A 22,220-nucleotide genomic window follows, 5' to 3' on the forward strand; every position below is an offset into this window, starting at 1 on the left:
TAGAGGCTGTGCGTCATTGGCCCCTACCCAGGACGCTCAAACAGCTTCAACGGTTTCTCGGGTTTGCGAACTTCTATCGTCGCTTCATCCGGGGCTACAGTACAGTTGCAGCACCACTGACCAATCTGACCAGGCCCGCGACTCACCCCTTCCAACTCACTCCGGCCGCCATCTCAGCATTCAGGGAACTCTGCCATCGCTTCATCACCGCACCTATCCTTCTTCACCCAGATGCCAACCAACCGTTCGTTGTAGAGGTGGACGCGTCGGATGTGGGCGCCGGCGCTGTTCTCTCGCAGCGAGGTCCAGACCAGAAGCTACACCCATGTGGCTTCTTCTCCAAGAAATTTAATCCCACTCAGCAGCGATACGGGGTAGGGGACCGCGAGCTGTTGGGCATAAAGTGGGCCTTGGAGGAGTGGCGTCACTGGCTCCAGGGCGCCAGTGAGCCATTCGTCGTCTGGACGGATCACCAGAACCTCCTCACCATCCGAAACCTCAAGCAACTCAATCCCCGACAGGCACGGTGGGCACTATTCTTCAAACAGTTCGACTTCCATCTATCATACCGCCCGGGATCGAAGAACACCAAGGCGGACGCCCTATCGCGACAACAGGAGGAAGACGCCCCCCGGGCGGACCCCGTGCCTGTCCTACCCACTTCACGCATCGTGGCACCTCTCCAGTGGGATCTCGAGACAAGGGTTCGCCAGGCTCAAGCTGCGGAGGCCGGGCCGGCAGAGGGCACCGCCTGGACGACTCTTCGTGCCCCAACCACTAAGAGCGGAGGTCCTCCAGTGGGGTCACTCATCGCCCGTGGCCGGACACCCGGGAAATCGAAGAACCTTACAGTTCGTGAAACGGGCGTTCTGGTGGCCCTCCATGAAGAAGGACATCGAGGAGTTCGTTCAGGCGTGCCCGGTGTGCGCCAGGGCTAAGGATACCAACCGACCAACCCCCGGAGAGCTCCAACCTCTTCCCGTTCCTCGACGACCCTGGACGCACATCGCTTTGGATTTCATCACAGGCCTGCCGGTTTCCGAAGGGAAAAACACCATCCTCACGGGCAGCTCACCTGGTGGCCCTCACCGGACTCCCATCAGCTAAGGTCACCGCAGAGCTGATATTGGAACACGTAGTCCGTCTGCATGGGTTCCCCAAAGACATCGTCTCGGACAGAGGGCCCCAGTTCACCGCCCGGTTCTGGAAGGCCTTCTGCCGTCTGATCAACTCCACCACTAGTCTGTCCTCCGGATACCACCCCCAGACTAATGGTCAGACGGAACGGACCAACCAACAACTGGAGCGCTACCTGAGATGCTTCGTGTCCGACCACCAGCGCTCCTGGGCCCGCTACCTCACATGGGCTGAGCTGTCTCACAACCTTCACGTCTCCTCTGCCACCAACTTGAGCCCATTTGAGGTATGCTATGGTTTCCAACCTCCGATGTTCACCCATCAGGAACCGGAGGTTGACGTACCCTCGGCCCAACAGTTGGTCCGTAGGTGTCGACGGCTATGGAGGCAAGCCAACCGTGCCATCCAACAGACCAACGCCAGCTACATCACCCAACATCGCCGTCGGCACCCTCCGGGACGGTTGTTCAAAGTAGGTGACAAGGTCTGGCTCTCAACCAAGAACCTCCATCTCCACACAGAATCCCGGAAACTTTCACCAAGGTTCATCGGCCCATACCGCATCAATCTACAGATCAACCCTGTCACCTACCGGCTCCAGCTGCCTGCGGCGCTCCGGATCCATCCAGTATTCCACATTTCACAACTGAAACCCTTCACCACTTCACCCATGGTTCCACCCACCCGCCCTGCTCCTCCTCCCCGAATCATTGACGGCGGTCCCGCCTACACCGTGCGACGGATCCTTGATTCGCGGCCTCGGGGCAGAGGCACCCAATACTTGGTCGATTGGGAAGGCTACGGCCCCGAGGAGCGGTCTTGGGTTCCAGCACGCTTCATCCTCGACCCCGAGCTCATCCGGGACTACCGTCACAGGGTATCCTCCACCGCAGGACCGTCCGGAGCCGGTCCTGGACAGGGGGGTACTGTCATGCACACTCGGAACGCGACCAGCACTAGGACCCGGAAGTTAAGCGGTCGCGAACCAGGAAGTATAAAAGAGGTAAACAAACCATAGCACCTCGCTCAGTCATTGAGTCGCCGATGCTACGTCGGATTTCTTCAAACCGTGAGTACTCACCTTCTTGGTTTAAAATCCTGATCGAGTGTGTATTTATAGGACGCGGGTTAGATTGTGTCTTTCCCTTGCTCCCCATTCGTGAGAGTCCTTAGATCAAATAGCGTGATTATCCTGCTCACTCGTGTTCGTCCGCGTTTGGGTTTACCATTCACGCAACAAAGGGCTAACCGCTAAAGCTACGTCTTCTGGTCACTCCAGGTTAGTTCTTGACATGTGTGTTCTCTGATGACTCATCTGCCTGACAGCTCTGCAGGACTCCTAAGAGAGATAAACTTCCCCAATGCTCTGAATTCTTCCTGTTCTCTTCCTGCCCCATCCATTCCGACAGTCTGCATCAACAGGACCTCTTTGCTAATTAATGTAGCTAATTAGTGTTCTGATCCTTTGATCCTTTGAGAGGGTGTTGGAAGAGTGGATGTACAGAGATTCTGCTCCAGAGGCCGTGCCCCAGCTGACCATGTCTGTCTCATGCTTGTTGTCTCTATTGTAGCATTGAATAGATATCTTAATATCTATTCAATTTAGAGTAAGTTTAAAACAAAACTTCTTATAAATGTACACTGCATGACCATAAAGCTGTAGAAACCTTAAAGAATAACAAAAAGTTAAATTGAAACATAAATGCATATGTGCATTTAACGTATGATCATTTATGACAGAGTGGTCAAAGTAAAAGGATTTCGAAAATGAAGTTGTCACTGCAAAACAAATTCTGGAAAAAATCAATAAACTTCTAAAGCCTATTTTACTTTGGAGTAAAAAGCTTTTAGTCATTCTTTTTCCTGAATCTAATAAAAACAGGCGTCTATGTGTATGTGAGTGCTGTGCTGAGAATAAGGTGGCCTTACCTTAAAAGTCACTAGGAACCAAAGAAGCCATGAGGTCTTTCTTCTTGAGAGCAGAACTACATTTAGGAAAATGAATCTTTTATATTCTCTTGGCACAAGAGACTTTTTATCTCTGTTCCATTAGCATTTTTGGCACTGAACCAATTTACATTTTTATAGCATAATTAATGAACAAGAAAGTCATTTACATTTTTCTTCTGCTGGCTGGCTGGGTGTCTGAACCTATCAGAAACGGAAAGTTTGAACAATGCGTGTGAGTTTTTCGTGGAGAGGTTAAGATGGCAGGGAGTAAAGAGCTAAGATAAGGAATAATGAATAGTAATATGATAAACAACAGAGATACACCGGGAAGAGTTTCTTTCAGGTGTAAATAGAGGGCTAATGTGACCCATGTCTTTCACAGCAGTTGGCCTAAACATCAAACGATGGGAGGCAGGACTCCAGCACAAATTAAGCCGTTTAAGCAGTACTGAGAAAAACAATTCATTCAGGTGTCATACATATTCCTCAGGCAACATGAAAGCTAGGGCTTACTGTTCTCACTTTTGCATAAAGTGGTTCTATCCTGTCTATTTATTTTATATTTTATTATATCGTTTTCATCAATCTGCACTTTATGTAGTCTTATGTACTGTGTTACTGGGCTATCTGTAATAAAATGGCCCTAAAGAAACAACACTTTATTCTAAAATACTGTATACATGCCACAAACAAAAAATTATATTTTTCTTTGTGTGCCATTCATAAGCCTTTCAGTTCATATTAGAGTTCTCCACAAATGGTGGTTAAATGTTGTTAAGGGATGAGTTTTAGATATAGTGCCAGACATTTCAATCCCAGGAGGCATTTCACCTTGGGACTAAAAGAACATTCATGAAATAATGAGATCTGTCCAGTCAGAAATAGCTCCTTTTTGGTTTAATAACCTCCACCTTAAACATAAAGTGTTTCTTCCAGGTGCTGCGATTTAAATTAAGTCTTAAATCTAGTCTCATTTTGCCTTAAGATAGAGATTATTGACATGCTCCAGATCATGCTATCTGATCTGGATTTTTCAAAGGCAGTTGATATGAAAGTGTTTCTAAGTGGCCACCTGCTCCAGTCTCATTGAGTTTTGGCATACAGAGCCTGCTTATGGCAATGTAGAGAACACTTAAACCAAATACAAAAAAACAAATACTTAAACACATACAAATTGAGGTCATCTGAACTGACATCTGCACAGTCAAATTCATCTTAGCACCTGCTTTGAAGTGACACTGGCCTGCTGTGTGAGACTTCACGAACTGTTGGAGCAGTAATTGCAGCAAATTTGCCTGCACACATAGACTATTAAATGTGGTGGTTTTCAGGGTAGATGTTGGGTGTTCTATGAGGTAATACCAGATATTGTTCTGATGATCCTCCTAATCATTATCAGTAATTCAAAGACATTTCTTTATATAATGAAACAAGTTAAACACATTTTCTGCAATAAATGGTCAACAATATTGGAAACAAGTGCTTTCCTAAGATCTTTGAAAGAATGAGTGTTATTGCTTACCCCCGGGTATCTGAAATTAATCCATAACATTCTAACAAAAAAGGCTATTAATGATAATAAAATAAAAAGTAGCATGTATCACAGGTATACTGAACCTAAATGCAAATAAACTTTGTACTTTTAACTTAAACAACAAAACTACATTCTATTATTCCCATGTTGCTGAGAAGAAATCTGTGGAGAAATCAGTGTACATATTTACTGCATACATTCTAAATCAAATTGACCTTGCTGTAGTGTTTGTATGACAAATAAAGGATTATTGTTATTTGTGACAGACCTGTAATATATAAGGGTTTAATAAAAAATATATTTGTAAATAATTTTCTTTAATAATTCAATAAACGGAATTAGTAGCAGCTCTATTGGGAAATAAATTCCATTGCAGTAGGGTTCTCTGTGTTGAGTGCACTATATGCCCACTTCACCTGAAACATCTGAACTGTGTTAGGCAATTCAACTTAAATTGACGTGAGGAACAGGACTTGTGGATATAAGACTAGTGGCTTTGATTGCATCATGGGATAACGGAGAACTTGTATATAAGGGAGAACTCGTATGAGGAAACTGGAGTAAAATTAAGGAGAACTCGTGTGAGAAATCGTATAGAATAAAAGAACAATCAGAATAAGAGAGAACTTGTGCAGTAGGAGACAAACCGTGCAGAATAAGAGAAGTATATTCGCAGAATATAGTATATGAGAGAAACTCGACAGGAGGTGAATTGTGATGTGTGTGACAGAGCACTTCTTTATATTCCTCCGCCTCCCTCCACCCTTCATAGGCGGTGTTCTCTGATTCGCACGCCTCACACTCCCTCTCTCTGTCTTGCACACACTGTGTGTCCACCCCGCTGGAGTTGCCATTGGAGGATGGAGGATACTGGAGGCGCGTTTAAATGGGGCTGATCCAGATGATCTTGCTGGTTTTGCACACACCACACCCGCAAAACCAACCGCACAACTAACTCGTTTGAGATGTGGCTCAAATGTGACGTCTCCGCACCAGACGTCTCCCAAACTGTACAAGTTTGATACTGCGCCTTGGCACCCGGTCCGGAGCGCCATGCCCTCGGATTCACAGCGCGCTCCATCATGTTGAGCCGCTCGGCCGCTCTCGTGCTCACTCTGAGCGCCGTGGCGGGACTCGCACCGCGCTCGGGTGCCTGGAGCGATGAGAAGCTCGTGGCAGCGCCCATCAACTCCACCAGCGGCTTTCTGGCCAGCTTGGAGGTGGGCTACTCGAAGAGATCGGTGGCCGCGAGCGAGGATGACGATGCGTCGTCCAGGTGCAACGTGAGCGTGGAGAGGCTGCCGGCCAAGCTGGTGGCACGGTGGGACGGGGACCTGGGCTTGCGCTGCGACGTGCTCGTCTACACCACCAACAGTCACGGAAAAGCGTTTTTCTCAGCCGCCTTCAACCGTGCAGCGTCCCCTGTTTTTATTGAACACGTGGGCGTCGCGGGCGCACAGCAAGAGTTCAGGCTGTGCATCGGATGCGGTCTCTCCCGGTTCAGGCGCTTCGGCCGATCCAGACCGGACATGGCAGACAGTGTGCACTTCTGCTGTCTTGATTTTGCTTTGGACGAACTCAAAGGGGATCGTAGCTGGAGGCTGAATCGGAAACCCATAGAGTCTACGCTCGTCGCCTGCTTCATGACTCTGGTCATAATCATATGGAGCGTGGCTGCCCTCATATGGCCGGTGCCCATCATCGCGGGCTTCCTGCCCAACGGAATGGAGCAACGGAGACCCAGATAAAGCATTTATAACCAAACCGACTTACTTTCTTCACCGTGCGCCAATTTACTTAATTGGCAAATAGGATATTTGATCAGATAGTAACATTACAATGTCTTTATAAAATCTGTAAAATGTGCAAATTAGACTGAATGTTGTTTTATAATATATTAATATTGACTAGGCCTTAGCCTATGTATTATTTAGCTGTCTTTTGGATTACTATGTTACTAAATACTATGTTTGTATTGTTTTTATCTTAAACGTTCTTCATATGATTAAGACTGTAGAAACGTTTCCGGAATTTGTTATGGGGGATTTTTAACAACAAAAACAACAAGAAAAAACGCCTAGTCCTCATTGGCTTAACTGTATTTATATTTGTAAGAGTTAATAAAATGTGGAAGTCCGTTTGTGGAAAACACGAATAATATTTATTGTATAAAACACTCTTATGCATTTGACATAAATCCACTCTTTACCGTTCACCTCAGTTTATCCGTCTCACACAGGCTGCGTCCAAAACACCTCACTAAAATACTTGACTTGACCTACAGTATAGCTAGAGTACTACTCCGGCATGCTAGCCTGTTTAGTACGGTAGTATGTGGTTTAGGACGTTACCACAGTCCACATGCAAATGAGCCCAAAGGGCGGATCCCTCTGTCCACCTGGAGAGAAACACGCTGAAGTAACGGCGGTGTTACAGGAAGTCCGCCTTATTTTCAAGGAAGACGGATTTGGCGTCCATGGCGAGAAAGGTTTTTGTTAAATTAGCCTAACCCACGTGGAAGAGAGACGTCATGGGGCTTTTGGGCGACATGCTGATGCTTTTTGGAGTGTTTTACTCGTCGGTGAGGATAATCTCAGTCTCAGGTACACGAACCTACATTCGGGTTGTACGTGTTGACGTCATCAACCCTCCTTCTTATTCATACTGTATAAAACCTAACAGCAGCGCTATATTTTATAAAAGTTATTTTAATAACAAGAACAAAGCGATTTATAATTGCTTGATGCATGTTGTTAACGGGGATTTGACCAACCAGAAGATATTAATTATTAGGCTTATAAGGCTATAACTTACTAGACTAATGTTTAATCTGCTGTTGTTCTAGTGTACTTTATATACAGTGTCTCTCTCTCTCTCTCTCTCTCTCTCTCTCTCTATATATATATATATATATATATATATATATATATACACACACTGTATATAAAGTACACAATATAAATAATTTTTAAAAAATTAAATCATTAATCTCCTGATTTTTATTAGGAGTTATTTTCCTTAAAATACTACTATTACTACTAATGAAGGTTAGTTGGATTCATAAAATTAAATTGATATCTTTCCCACCTCAAAAAAATCTTAAACTTTTCACTTATATTTAAGCCTGTAGAAGTATTTTACTCATCATTTTATGAGTATTAAGACAATTTTATGTGTATTGTTTCAGTTGTGTATGGTCTCTGAGTTTTCCAAATTTGTAAACTTGTTTCATAAAACACTAAATCTAATTGTAAAAAATATCAAAATAAGTATAAATGTAATATTAAATGCAATGTTATGAGGTTTTGCCCTTTTGGCATAAAATGTACTTGCTATTTTAGAAATATAAATGGCCTTTCTGTTAAATTCAAGACTGTCTTCCTACAGCATCCTTTGTATTCATAAACTACTCCTGATAATAGTACAAAAGTAAAAAAAAAAAAAAACTTTTATTTTTTTAGAAAAGTGGATATATTTATATAGTGTTATGGTGTAGTTTAGCACTGTATTGAAATTATGTAGTAATTAATTTATGTATATATGCGCATTACTGTTATTACTGTAGCATAAAACTTAGGCATAATATAATCTGTCCCAGTCAGATAGAGACTTCAGGATGGGACTGTTTCTTCATCTTTAAATTTGTTTAGACACACCATTGTTTAATAAAAACGCTTTATAAAAACAAAAAAAGTAAAAATCAAGTCATCCTCATATGAGCACATGACTTTCTACCAACTACACATTCTATATATGATCCTTGGGTGATCCTCATGTGAGGCCCATTAGGTATACTTCCTGTTTGAAGACAATGAATAAGTTAACAGGTGTGAATAAAGAGAAACAATGACGAGACATTGCAATGTACCCAACAGTAGAGTCCGGGTCTCAGGAGGTGAAAATAATATATAGAACTTAAAATTATTTTGAGTTCTGGGTGGCACCTTAATGCAACCTGATTGCTGAAACCCTGTTGTTAATTTAAGGAAAAGGAGAAGAGCTGTGACCATGAAAGCTGTGACTAATGATTTGAATTAGATAATTCAGGTGGATTGGATGATTTAAATGAATGACATGCATTGTATATTAGTTGCAGATACCTTTACAAGCTACCCATAAAACATCTAAAGGGCTGTTTTTTTAAATAAAATCTCTGCTGTTTATTGTGATTTAAATGAGCTCATAGAGTAGTGTTCAGGTTCTGATTGACAATTACATCTTTATTTTTTTTATTTTCAGGGGGTCCATCACTTATCATCAATGTTTATAGTCATTCCACCATACATATAAATAGGAATACACCATCGCAGTTAAAATGTGACATTTGCAGTCAGAATGTATGCCAGTCCTCTCTGACACTCAGTAGAAGCATGAATGTAAGCTTCAGCTGTCCACAACCAGAAGAGGTCTTCAGGGTGGAGATTGTTAAAAACATTGGTAAATGATTCTTTACTTCCTTTACTTTGGTTTGATATTTAGACATACTATTTAAGACATACAAATAAACAAAAGAAAACAAGAATGAGTGAAATACTTAATTCAGTTATTTAACATACAATACTATTATACTTTTAAAAATACTAGTTCATATTTTGGACCCAGAAGATACCAATTACTCTGATTAAGTATTATACCTTATCTTTTCTTACAGTATGCACTAGTACATGTAATGGTACTATCACTCCAGAGGCCTACTCTTCTCTTCAAAACTTTACTCGCACATTTACCTGGAACGTAAAAGTCCAAACCCGCAATGCTTTCTGCTTGAACTTTACCAGAGCTGGATTAAAGCAGATCCAACCTACAGAGCAATGTCAAGACAAACACATTTACTCAGTGTCTACAGCCACAGCAAGAATTGGGACATTTTGCCGCCAGGGAACCATCAAAAGCATGCAGGTGCTCCGGGAAGGCCGTGTGTCTTTGCAAGTGCCTGGAAAACAACAACTGAATGCAACGAGCTTTGGTGTATTACTCGGACCAGAAATAACATGTAAATAAGTTTTTGGATGACACACGGTGAACTGTGTTAAAAAACTTGTCTGAATGAATCAGTAGTACCTTTCATATGATGGTTATGTGTAATCGTTAAGTTAATGTTTCACCTGGCCTGTACTGCTGCAGTATAATCATTTTGGTTACTATTCAACAGCACCTGCGATTATCAGCGTCACCCTGCCAGAGAAGCCATCATCCCAAGAATTTTTTTCTCCAAACTATCCAGAAAGCTTTCCTGATGATGACTTAGTCACATGGACTTTCCAAGTTCCACACAAGTACTACTCAACAGTGAATATACTGAACTGCACCAAGCCTAGGTGCGAAAAGAAGGATACACGAGTGGAATACCAGCTACATAGCACAACCTTGGTGAAACAACTGAGTGAGCCACAGCTATCTGAGCACCAGGGCTCCTTCAATCTTTCTCTGCAGAACTGTCATGTAGACACACAATCCTCCTTCCCCGGTCTCACCCTGCATTTTAAAATCTCTGCTCTCCAGAGAGGCCGTGAAGGTAAGTGAAATTTAATGCCACACACACACACACACACACACACATATATATATATATATATATATATATATATATATATATATATATATATTCAACTGTTAAATTACAGTTAAATCTTTTCGGGATTTTAGATATACTACAGACTTGCGTGGGATCATATGGTTAAAAAAGATTTATGAATCAGTAAAGATTTTTAAGGTTATAAATCTTATTTTATTTCATTAGCCCTCCTCTTGTTTTGTGTGTTTTTTCATCATGACTTATTTTATTTAGTCTTATCCCTGTATAATTATTCGAGTTTTCAATGCTATTGTACAGCACTTTCACAGCCCTTGAGTAATTTGCTTTATAAATAAAGTTACCTTGCCTTAATGCACATAACTCAGGCATGTCTCGACATCGAAAAATATTTAGATGATTATCATTTAGATAAACACTTGAAGCAGTACTGTAATACTGGGAGACTGTATTTTGGGAAACATCTAGGTGAATTTTTATATTTATTTTTTTAATTACGGGAAAATGTGTTGTTACATGTTTTCATGATTGCTTTCACCAGATGGTCCCTATTTGTTTAACTTAAGGCTTTTATGGTTTGCCGTGCTTACCCTCCCGTTTATGCCGCTAGGCTTGTTTCTTGCTGCCAAGGCAAAGAGAAAAAATCTATTCACAATTAAAATGAATTGAAGGTTAACAGAATAGATTTTTAAAAATAACTGATCTAACAAGTTCACCATCATTTTATAAAGCCTATCGTGTTTTGCTAGGTGCACAGATTATGATCAAGTTAAATAAAGCCCAGTGAATTATGTAATTTTATAGTTTTAGCATTATTGTGTAATAATGGCCTATTTGAATGACTCCAGTCAGACAGAATGACTTCTTGTCAGCTCTACTTTTGCACAAGTTCTGGAAAGTCCCTATTTCAGTGCTTTTGAGAGGTGTCATAAACCACACCCAACTTTTCAAGGAATTAAATTTCATGCCTGCAATCATTATTTTTCAGTTTATGCACATTAATGTTTTATGCTTTTCAAACTATAACAATTGCTTTCGTGCTTGTCACTGTTTCAGTGCGCTGTACTGTGGATCTAAAGAAGGAAAAGAGGCTACTGATACACATGACGAAAAAGAAACCCAAATCAGACTGCATTTTAAAACTGAACTCACAGGCCCAGGAGACAGTCACAGTCCCTCCATTACTGGTCTCCCATATATCCTTTATTGATTGCCAAGAGGAAGACCTGCTGATCACTATAGGCAAAAATATTTGTAAGAACTCTGAATAATTCACTTACAATAAAACCTTGGATTGCGAGTACCTTGTTCTGTGAGTGTTTTGCATGATGAGCAAAAAGTTTAAATTTATTTAAACAATCTAGGTCTTAAAATAGACAGTATTGTGGGTAATCGTCTTCTATGCTCGGTCTCGGTCATGCGTCACTCATATAGTCAACATCTGTGCAAATATACTGTTTACTATAACATTGTGACTAAATGTCTGTGCGTTTTTTTTTTTATTTGTGTTTGTATGTGCACTTGCATAAGTCTCTGTCTTAAACTGGTGTCTGTGCGTATTGTGTGTCCGTGCGTGTGTGTGTGTGTGCTTGTGTGTCTGTGTGTGTGAAAGTTGTCGTACACAGTAGGCCTTCTCTTGTCCTCTATCAAAGGTATCAAAGGTAAAGTGCAGGTTGATTTGTTTTATTTTTACCTTGTATGATCAGAGTTTCCAATTCGAAATACGCTTCGAAATACGCTTTGTTATACGAGTGCTTTAATATACAAGCATGCTTCCGGAACAAATTATGCTTGCAATCCATGGTTTAACTGTGTGTGTGTGTGTGTGTGTGTGTGTGTATATGTATACATATATAAAATATATTTTTATATATATTTATATACATAAATATATAAAAATATATAAAAGACAACCGTGGCCATATATATGACTCTTGCCATATATAATGTTTGTGTGTGTATGTCTGTATTTTACACAGGATATTAATTCCCTGTTTCTCTTTATATTACCAGCATGTTATCGCTCAAAAGAATGCTCATCCCCTGAACCTCTAGAGGTGCCTGCACTGGAGAAATGTATCATGGGAATCGTGCAAGAGGTCCGATGGCACCTGTATGGCCCACAAAATGGGACAGTAGAGCTGCTGGCTTCAGAGGGAAACCTCCAGCAATCTCTGCCTGGCCACACATGCAACAACACTGTTCTTCTCACTGTGTCAGAAAATGAGCCCAAAGGCATCACTGTCGGGCAGTTTTGTCCCCAGGGAACTATTAAAAAAATACAAATTAATGTTCCAAACATTACAGTGAGCGCTTCTCCCACAGGTGGCAAGAATTTAAGGCAGATCACCAGCTCCTTCTTACATGTTTCATTTACTAAACCTATAAAAGGTAAACAGTCACACAAAAGAAATTGTCAGGCTGTTTAAAGTGCATTTAGCTAAAACATCCTCATACAAGTACATAGTATAAGAACCAGCAATGTCAAGTAAAGTGCAGATTTAAATGAGTCTGTTTTATGTCCTTAGCACAATGTTGAAATAAATACAGCTGTAAAAACATTTAAATTAAAATATACACATTTTTCTATGACATTTTGATGAATTATGTTTTCCATTAATACCTTGAACAACAAAAAATTCCAGAATAATTGATTGCTTTTGGGATTAATTGTTTTTCTTGAAATCAGTCTCCTTTTGAAACACAGATGTTGCATATTTGTTAAACTGATTGTGTGTTTCTTTCTCCTGTTTCAGAGAACTACATTTTCACTGTATTGCCAAAGAAGGATAAACCAGTGCTTTTAGCAACTCCAGCATGGCCGTTGGGAATGAAGGCATATGGTACTGTCTCCTGGTTCGTCTCATTTCCTGGACAGCTTGAGGCTCATGTGAGCTTTCCCAATGTTAGCCAGCTCACATGTAAGAATCGACCAGCATACATTAAATTGCACAGGCAGCAGTCTCAACACAAGATGTACATCTGGCAAGATCAAAATCCTAAGGATGTGATGGTATCAGAAAATTTCTACCTCAACATGTCAAACTGCTTACCAGTAAAAGGAGCCTTCAGTGTGGTCAGCCAGGTCACCTTGCACACAGGCAAAAGTACGAAAGTCGTTTTTGTTCTTGTCTGTTTTTTCAATTTTTCTTCCATTCTTTGAATTGGTCATTCATGCCAAGTGGAGTACAGATATAAGCTTGTATTTACAGAAGTGTAGTACGTACAGTAGTATTGTTGTAATGGCATAATAAAAACATGTTCCTGGTATGTTTTCAGGCATGGTTTTAACCATTGTCCTAAGTGTTGTGGGTGTTGTTTTGCTGCTGACAGCAATCATTTTAGCTGTGTTCTGTATTATGAGGTGAGTCGCTGTCCAAAATTGCATCGTCATTTCAAATCCACATCACAATCTGTCATAAATGTATTGTATTTTTGCCATCAAATAGGAAAAAGAAGAGGAAACAGAGTGCTCCTAAGGTCTCAGTTTACAATCCCAATAACCATCCCTTCCTGCCAGGCCTTCATGGGATTCCCCAGGAAACAGAGGAAGATTTTCATCTTTATCAAAGTATAGATGACCACATGGTATATGGACATCTTCTTAAAGATTGTGTAGAAATGAATGACTTTGGACAGCCAGCTGTCAGTGTGTACCGGGAGTTTACTGGACCAACAGAACAGCAGCCATTAACAGAGGATGCAGAAGTAGGGGTTTACAGGCCTTTCACTGGGTCTCAGAGTGCACCAGATGTGCCTGATATACTTGTACGGTCAGGAAAAAATCTGGTATGTAATGAAAAACAAAAATCTAATGAGGAAATCAGTGGAGGGGACTCTGTTCAGGATCCAGAAACTCTGGAAAACGTACAGAGAACCTGGAAAGCAGGGCCACAAGAGAATGAATAAGAATTTACAAAGAGTTTATACTTAAAACTTGCACTGGAAGCTAACAGAAAGCAAACCATGTGATTCTGTTGCTGGATCTTCAATATGACTTTTAGTCTGTTTACCTAAGAAATCTGTTTAACTAAGTTTTTACATTTTGAAATTGTTCCTAGATAATGCCATAAGACATTGTTAATATCACAAAATATTTAATTTCTTTAAAATACATGAAATGACTGATGAAAAATGTAAATTGTGAGCAACCACACTTGTTTTTTTTTCTTAAATCATAACATTTTAAAACGTATTTTTGTGCACCATAAAAGGAGCCAGTTTGACTGTGGTAGTGGGACTATCACCAAGGTTTGTCACATAAAAAAAGCATAACCACTGTTTTCTATGTGCTATTTCACCTTGTATTTGGGAAGGTTTGTTGTTTTTACACTAGACTCATGCAAGTTACATAAATAAAAATATTTATTTAGAAGTTCACAAGTTGTATTAAACCAGACAGTGATGACACGCTCAGCCAGATGTGTGAAAGGCCTTTGAAACCAGAAAGAACCATATTATCTAATACTTGGTAGTAAAGTAATTTGTTTTACTAGAAAACATCTTACAATAAGTATTGTTCTTACTTATGTCCCCTAAATAAAGTACACGAAGAGTGCAGTTCCAAAATAAAAACCTTTTATTAATATTATTTCATGTAGCATAAGAGTATAAGAGCTGAAGTATTTGGTATACACATTATAAATCCTGCATGAACCTCCACATAGGAGCACTCCTTTTTTAAATATAATTATCTCTAACACATTTTAATATAAACATTGTATGCATACACAACTTGTTTTTATAGTCACAAAATTTAGGACTATATGGAAATAAACAAAATTGACAGTTATTTAAAACCAGATTCTGTTCTCTCTTTTGACACATAAATCATGCTGTTTTTCAACTCAACTTGTTTACACCTCTAAAATCAACTGGAGGAGGCAGTATATTTTGGGTTATCTGTCCATCCAGTTGTCTTTGCTTCTGTCCATCTTTTTCGTTATCTCAGTTCCACTAGACTGAAGTTTAAGGCAGCAGAAGAACTGATTAGATTTTAGATCTGATCCAAGCAAGGTCAACTGTCTGAAATGGTCTCTCATCAATAGTCATTTTCCTGTTTGAAGTATATTTTATAAGTGTTTATGGCATACAAATTAGAAGCAAGAATGACTGGCTTGTTAAAGGAGGCATCCTCATTGCTGCTGTTGGTCTGTAATTCTTGTTTCTTACTTGTCAGGTTTTCACCTTAGGAGCTTTGAATACACATGTGATATACAAAGTTATCTGTATTTAAGATGCATAATTTCTGATGAGCGGATAATGAGGAGCAACAGGAACTCAGACAATATTGAACTCGCAGACAAAAGCCTTCACTGCACGACAGTTCTCATCGAACCACTTCCCGCTGTCTATGACAGACATAAAGGCGCAATTCTGGTTGGGGCCTCCAACAGGCTGACGAGTGACCTCTGTCTCCCAGTTTTGAAAACGTATCCTGGACCCAGTTTTATCAACCCACTCCCCCTCTTTCACCATGTCATTGATGCCCAGCCAGATTTGTTCGCTGGGTCCAATTGTTTCATGCACATAAACATAGAGCTGGTAGTTTTCATTGCCTGTAACAGGAGTGCTCAGAGTGCCACCCTTTAAGATGCAATCATCGGTAGCAGCATAGAAGTTCTTCTTTACAGAGCTGGCCAGGAAACACTTGCCTGGAACCTTGATGCCTTTCAGGCAAACTGGAATAGGATGTATTACAAAGAATTATGTTAAGGTTTCAAAAGACAATTGAAATCCCAAAGTAGAACAGAAATTCCAGTTCATCACCTTGTGCAAAGCAGAAAACGTGATCTAACATATGATCCACACATCATGAATGAATCCTATATGTTTTTTAAATGTGTTCTAAAGACAAACATCCGTAAGCCTCGGCTTTTAAACAGCTTGTGGAGTGTTAGTTTACACTAGACAAATGTGATGTCTGTTCATCTGGAAACATAGTAGTGTGGGTTCATGTATTAAACCATCAATTGTGATTATCACCACAGGTGCAGGTGACACTGAAGGCAAAATTTACCACCATTTAAAATTAATATCCCTTAAAATTTATTCCATTAAGAAGCGCTAATGTATTAGTATAATGTAATAAGTATATTATTGCATCATATCATATAATATATAGTTAGAAATTGATCTACAGTAATGTGCAAAAGTCTTGGACATTGCCAATACCTGCTGTACTGCAAGGTTGTCTGTAAAAAGCAGTAAATTTATTAATGAAACAAGGTCAATAATTTGTGAGTATCCTATATAGTTTTCAGGTATAATTTGTGGAATTTTATAAGAACATTGGTTGCTTACTGTTAGTTGCTGAACATCCTGCAGAACCAGCCATAGTTCTTCTGAGGACTTTGTCAGACCTGCTTCTTTTTCATTTATTCATGCAAAACCCAGACTTTCTTTTCTTTTCTTTTTTTTTCTTTTCTGTCTGAAAAGTGGGCTTTTACCTAATATGCTGCTTTCTTCTCTTGCACAAATATTTTCCTGTGAGATTAAATGTTTTTGCTGGAATATCAATATTTAGAGATCAGATTTTTTTTGTACTGACTTAATGAAGTCATAAAATAAACTTGTATAACAAAGTTTGTACAAAAAAAACAACAAAAAACAGAGTGTCTAAGACTTTTGCATTGTACTGCATATTGTTATAATAGTACTGCAAGTTGTTCAATTCAACAAAAAATGGGAGAAAATGTATTTTTATATTGATATATTTGTTTTATATTAAAAGAAACACCTAAAATTCCTGCACAAACTCATATCTAGAACAAGCGGCCAACTCAGGCTCTTCAGTTTTTTTTGCTATCTCTACATTTAGATGTATACAGTGGGGTGAAATAGTGTGGCTCTAGAAACAGAGTGCGACATACAACAGTAAGGTTACAATTATAGTCAGTGAGGTGCGAAATGATGGTGCTGCCATAGCACCCTGCCCATTTGGTATGAGTTACCTTTAACAATAATGAGAAGTTAAGTACATAAACCTGCTTTGCATATGTATTCATCACTTTTTCACATTTAAGCCTGGAAGCATAATTGGGTCTCACCATTTGAGTTACAAAAAATGTCTAACAGATAAAGCAACCATATTTCCTATAAAACCTTCATGATGCAGTTTGCATATATACTGTACTGTATGTTCTCTTACAGACTCTGTGGCCTTTCAGGAACAGCAGATTTTATCATGTCAGACTTTTATTGTATAGAGGTGCTTTCCATTTAACCATTTATGTGATTTTTGATGACAACTGGGTTTTAATTTAAAAATAGCTTGTATTTTGTGAAAAGTGTTTTAATGGCTTTTCTGAGTTAGGACTTGCGGCAATATTGTTGTTGGTTTCACCTTATTTTATTAACATGATGAAACCATTGTGTAAGATCATTTTGAAACAATTGCAACTTTTACATCTTTCATTTTTAATCAACTTCTCCTACACAGCTTAATTGCATGGGCTCGCATGATTCATAAAATATAATTCCAATGGTCCAATTTCAGTTCTGGGTTGTGGACTACAATATGGCTAAAGATTGAAGGGTTGGAGAAAACCTTCTTGTTTATATTTTTAATACAGACCATATTCTTCTCAGATTTTTATAAGAACCCTAAGCCCTAAGCCCACTGTATTCTATATGAGAAAGGTAAAAACTATTATTATTAATATATATATATATATATATATATATATATATATATATATATATATATATATATATATATTTTTTTTTTTTTTTTTTTTTTTTTTTACAACATTTGTGCAGTGTTTGTTTGAATTTCTACAGGCTGTTGGTCTGTCTTGAAGGTATGTGGGTGGTGTACATAGTTCTAGTTTATTTTAAAAACAAAGGCCCAGTGTTTTTCATCTTTTGGGATCACTGAATTTAGTGCTGTAATTATTTAAAAAAAGTATACATATACAATATATATATAACCACAGTATATGTGTTAATATATATATATATATATATATATATATATATATATCCAAAACTCAAAATATTCTCATGCCCTTAAAGTCAACTAAATAACAAGTACATAAGAAGCAATTGGCCATAACAACTGTACTACTACACTATAATATTAATAATAATAATAATAATAATAATACTTTCAAAATACATTGTAGATAAATGTTTTGAATGTCACCTATTATATTTAGATAAATTGTAAATATTGCAATAGTTTTATTCAGTACCTAATTGCAGAGCATGGACTTCTTTCAGGGCATTCAGATCCTTCACAATCTCATCGATCTTTTTTCTTAGCTCTTCAATTGCAGCGCTGTGAACAGCTTCTGGTGCCAGCAGGACATCTATCGAACATTCAGGCAACATAAAAATTTGCTAATATGCATTACAGCATATAATTATATTGTCAAACTAATAATGTTCGACAATTATTTATCTAAGCCTTAATGACTAAAATACACGAATTAAGAAAAAAAGTATAAAGTACATATAACAAACTTGCCTTTTGTTTCGTTCTTTGTCTGTGTGGTCTGCTCAAGCAGGCAGTATGCAGGACATATGAAGCACAGAAACAATGCAATACCTCTGAACAACATATTTATCTCCAAAACCTTATCCAGACTGAAAGTTCTAAGAGCTTGTGCAACCCTGCTGTGTGTGTTGGCGTCTGAGGCTTTAAACACGCCAACAATGTCAGAGCTGTGTGAGACACAAATGGAACGCCTATAGGAGGGGAAACTACTGCTGTAGCTCAAACATATTTACCACAACACCACACCCCTACCTAGCCAGCTGCATGTATTTTATTCAATAATCATGCTTTTCTCCACTTTTTTGTATTACTTGATAAAAAAAAAACAAATTCTTGGTGGGTTTCCTCCATGTTATCCGGTTTCCTCCCACATTTCAAAGAGATGCAGATTTGGCATTCTTTATTTGCCCGTAGTATGTGAATGAGCATGTGAGTGTGTGTGCCCTGTGATGGATTGGCACCCTGTCTGGTGTACCCTGCCTCATGCCCTAAGTCTCCTTGGATTGACTCCAGGCCCCTGTGACCCTGTATGTAGGATAAAGCGGTATAGACAGAGTGAGGATTTGGACAAGTAAGAACTGTATTGGAGCAGTTGAATAGAGGTATGTCTCCAGAGGCTTGAAATGAGTTATAAAGCTTTATTTCCAACTTTAAGGCATTACTTAACTCATTTTTAGGGTTAGTTTCTATGTTCATCACTTTAGCTGCTCACCCCCCCCCCAAAAAAAAAAAAAAAAAAGAATATGTGAGGAGGTAAAGTGATGAATGTAGAAATGAGTTAAGTAATCCCTAGGGAATATTAATCCATGCACACAGACCCGAGACAGGACTCGCCTTATCAATGCTTTTATTTTGCCTACATAATTACAGATACATTAAGATTAAACCATCTGCATAATAATAACTTACAAATATTTGCATAAAGGCAAACTAAATAAAAATAAAAATGAATATCAAGTAAAATTTCATGTTACACAGGCAGACAAATAGCTAGGGAGACAGCCCTTCTACGTTCAACTGTAGAGCTAAACTTTTTGTTACTTAACACTCAGCATTTTAATTGTTTACCCAAGACTGGCAGCCCTAAAGCATAACAACGCTGTGTTATGCATAGTTAAACAAGCAGACAGTAAGACACTCAGATGGATATGCAGCCTGACAAACAAACAGGCAGACAGGTAGATAGAAAGTCAGACAGACAGATGGACAGACAGACAGACCATTTTCTATTATGTAAGTAGAAAAAGCAGTGAACTGACAACAGGGTCATGGGTGCTGCTGGTATGCGGTAATCATGTTCTTATTGTCCAGCTTAAATTTCTCCTCATGGTGCATTCACTTAGATGTATGGCCTCTACCTGTGAAACATTTTTCTCATCTCTTATCAAGCCATCCCACTATCTCTACAGACTTCTGTGCCAAGGAAGCTAGTAGATGAATAACATTCTGGAAGTATGCAGTCTTCCTCTCCTCTATGTACACCTTGGACATTTTCTTTTCTCATTTATTTTGCTAAAAAAAAGCATGTTTACTCTTTGTAGCTCTGTGAAGGACTTCTGTTGTCCTTCCCATCATGTCAAAAAGTCCTGGAACTCAGTCATGTTTTGGAGGTGTGCAATGTATCTCTCCGACATATCCAGCATGGGCTTCTTTATTTCCTGCTCCTGTTTTTTCCTAGAAGTTCCTCTAATTTTCAGAAGTCAGAGGGTTTTTAATGATCTGCAGGTGTCCTTCGTTTTTTCTCAATGTCCAGCTTGGACTTCTGTCCCTTATTTAAATTAAATTCTATTTATACAGTGCTTTTAACAAGTCACAAAGCAACTTCACAGAATAAAAAATATGCAAATTATTTTTAAAAGTGTGAGGAAATATGTATAAATTATAATTATAAGTTTATCCCTGACGAGCAAGCTGAGGGTGACAGTGGCAAGAAAAATACTTTGAGATGGCAAAAAGTAACCTGAGAGGAATCAGACTCAACGGGGAACCCATTCTTATTTGGAAGATATCAGGTAGCAGGGTTGATTTGCAGTCATCACTTGCAGTGTTAGGAGGCTTAAATTTCAATATAACAGTAGACAATGTTTAAGTAAATATGGAGTCCAACTTTCATTGCTGGAGGCTCAGGTACAGTATGAAAATGCTCAGGTTGAAAACTATCGATAAAACAAAGTCCCAAGCCATCAGATAACCACTGCCCACATGAGCTGAGTCCAAGACTGTCTTCTTAGTCAAGTAGTTTTCAGTCATGTTACTCATTCCAAGCAGACTATATGTGGCCATATAGCAGAGGGCCAGATGCCTCCATGCGACAAGAACAGAAGCAGGGCACCAGGATGTGTCAGACAGGTCTGGAGGTAAAATGAGTGTGTAGCGTGGCAGAGAGAGAGAGAGAGAGAGAGAGAGAGAGAGAAAACAGTAAGGTCAGATAACAGTCAGTAACAGTCACAAAAAATGTGTGCAAAATGCTGCAAAAAAATGTAAATGATGTACAAAGTGTATGTATATTTTGACAGCATAACTAAAAGAGAAAGCCAGAAGAAAACACAGACAGGAAGGCTCCCTAGGATGTACTGTAAAGCAACCCAGTCACTTCACCATCAACAACCCTGAGTGACCAATGAGAGTGACCAAGACAGCATCCAAACATACCAGTTAACCATAACATGTTGAAGTTCTGCAGATCTGCACCTTTATGAAAGTCAAATTTATTTACAGAAGGCTTGGCTAAATAAATACGTTTTTAGCCTAGACTTAAACACTTTGACTGGGTCTGATTCCTGAACATTAATTTAAAGGCTATTCCATAAATCTGGGACTTTTTAAGAAATAGCTCTGCCCCCTGCTGTAGTTTAATTTGATCTTTGACTGAAGTAGCCATGGCAGATCATGAAACGGTAAGGGTTCACTCAAGCACTGTGGTGAGAGACCATTTAGTGCTTTATAAGTTAATAGTAATATTTTTAAATCAATGTGAAATTTCACTGGGAGCCAGTGCAGTGTGAATAAGACAAAGGAGATGTCTTATCTTCTGTTTCTGAGTACTCTGACTGCGGCCCTTTTGGAATAACTGGACCTTGTTTATAGCTGGATGTTCTACCTTTTAGGAGAACATCCAGACAAAAAGGCTTTACAATAATACAAACCAGAGGTGGTAAAAGCATAAACTAGTTTTTCTGGATCAAGCAGTGACAATACATTTTTTATTTTGGCAATCTTTTTCCTGCTTCTTTTGTTATTTTGCAAAACAGAAACTAGCCTAAACTTGTACAAACAAGGTTTTTTCAGGGTTTTGATTTTTAAACCTTTTCCAAGTGCCTCTGATTAACCCCAAGTATGGTTCAGCTGTTCTAGTAAGTTTTTCCTGTTATTCACTTACAGTAGTTGCATCTTACAGCAAAAGCCATTGTCCCCAAAGAGCTTCCAAAGCACCAAAGGGATCTCATTGTTAAAAGGTATCAGTCAGGAAAAGGCTACAAAAGTGCAACAGTGACATTACTAAGAATAGATAAAAAGACAAGATGAAAACCTGGTCAGGGAGGCTGCCAAGAGGCCTACGGCAACAT

At 39.2% G+C, this 22,220-nt stretch overlaps 3 protein-coding genes across 3 annotated transcripts; 2 read left to right on the top strand and 1 right to left on the bottom strand.

The window, feature by feature from the left end:
• Positions 1–5,423: 5,423 nt before the first annotated feature.
• LOC128520924 (transmembrane protein 158) lies at positions 5,424–6,759 on the top strand. The gene has a single exon (XM_053495375.1). It carries the CDS (start codon positions 5,704–5,706, stop codon positions 6,367–6,369), a length of 666 nt encoding a protein of 221 aa, XP_053351350.1. The 5' UTR covers positions 5,424–5,703; the 3' UTR covers positions 6,370–6,759.
• Positions 6,760–6,971: 212 nt separating this feature from the next.
• Positions 6,972–14,413, top strand: cdcp1a (CUB domain containing protein 1a). Its single transcript, XM_053495374.1, has 9 exons — positions 6,972–7,224; positions 8,861–9,058; positions 9,273–9,614; positions 9,774–10,136; positions 11,211–11,408; positions 12,168–12,545; positions 12,911–13,261; positions 13,434–13,518; positions 13,604–14,413. The coding sequence occupies exons 1-9, from the start codon at positions 7,152–7,154 to the stop codon at positions 14,061–14,063; spliced, it is 2,448 nt and encodes an 815-aa protein (XP_053351349.1). The 5' UTR covers positions 6,972–7,151; the 3' UTR covers positions 14,064–14,413.
• Positions 14,414–14,715: 302 nt separating this feature from the next.
• On the bottom strand, positions 14,716–18,838 carry clec3ba (C-type lectin domain family 3, member Ba). Its single transcript, XM_053495376.1, has 3 exons — positions 18,625–18,838; positions 18,350–18,466; positions 14,716–15,835 (listed from the first exon to the last, which is right to left on the bottom strand). The coding sequence occupies exons 1-3, from the start codon at positions 18,716–18,718 to the stop codon at positions 15,435–15,437; spliced, it is 612 nt and encodes a 203-aa protein (XP_053351351.1). The 5' UTR covers positions 18,719–18,838; the 3' UTR covers positions 14,716–15,434.
• Positions 18,839–22,220: the final 3,382 nt, after the last annotated feature.

Source organism: Clarias gariepinus, chromosome 4 (genome assembly GCF_024256425.1).
Source record: "Clarias gariepinus isolate MV-2021 ecotype Netherlands chromosome 4, CGAR_prim_01v2, whole genome shotgun sequence".
NCBI classification, from domain to species: Eukaryota; Metazoa; Chordata; class Actinopteri; order Siluriformes; family Clariidae; genus Clarias; species Clarias gariepinus.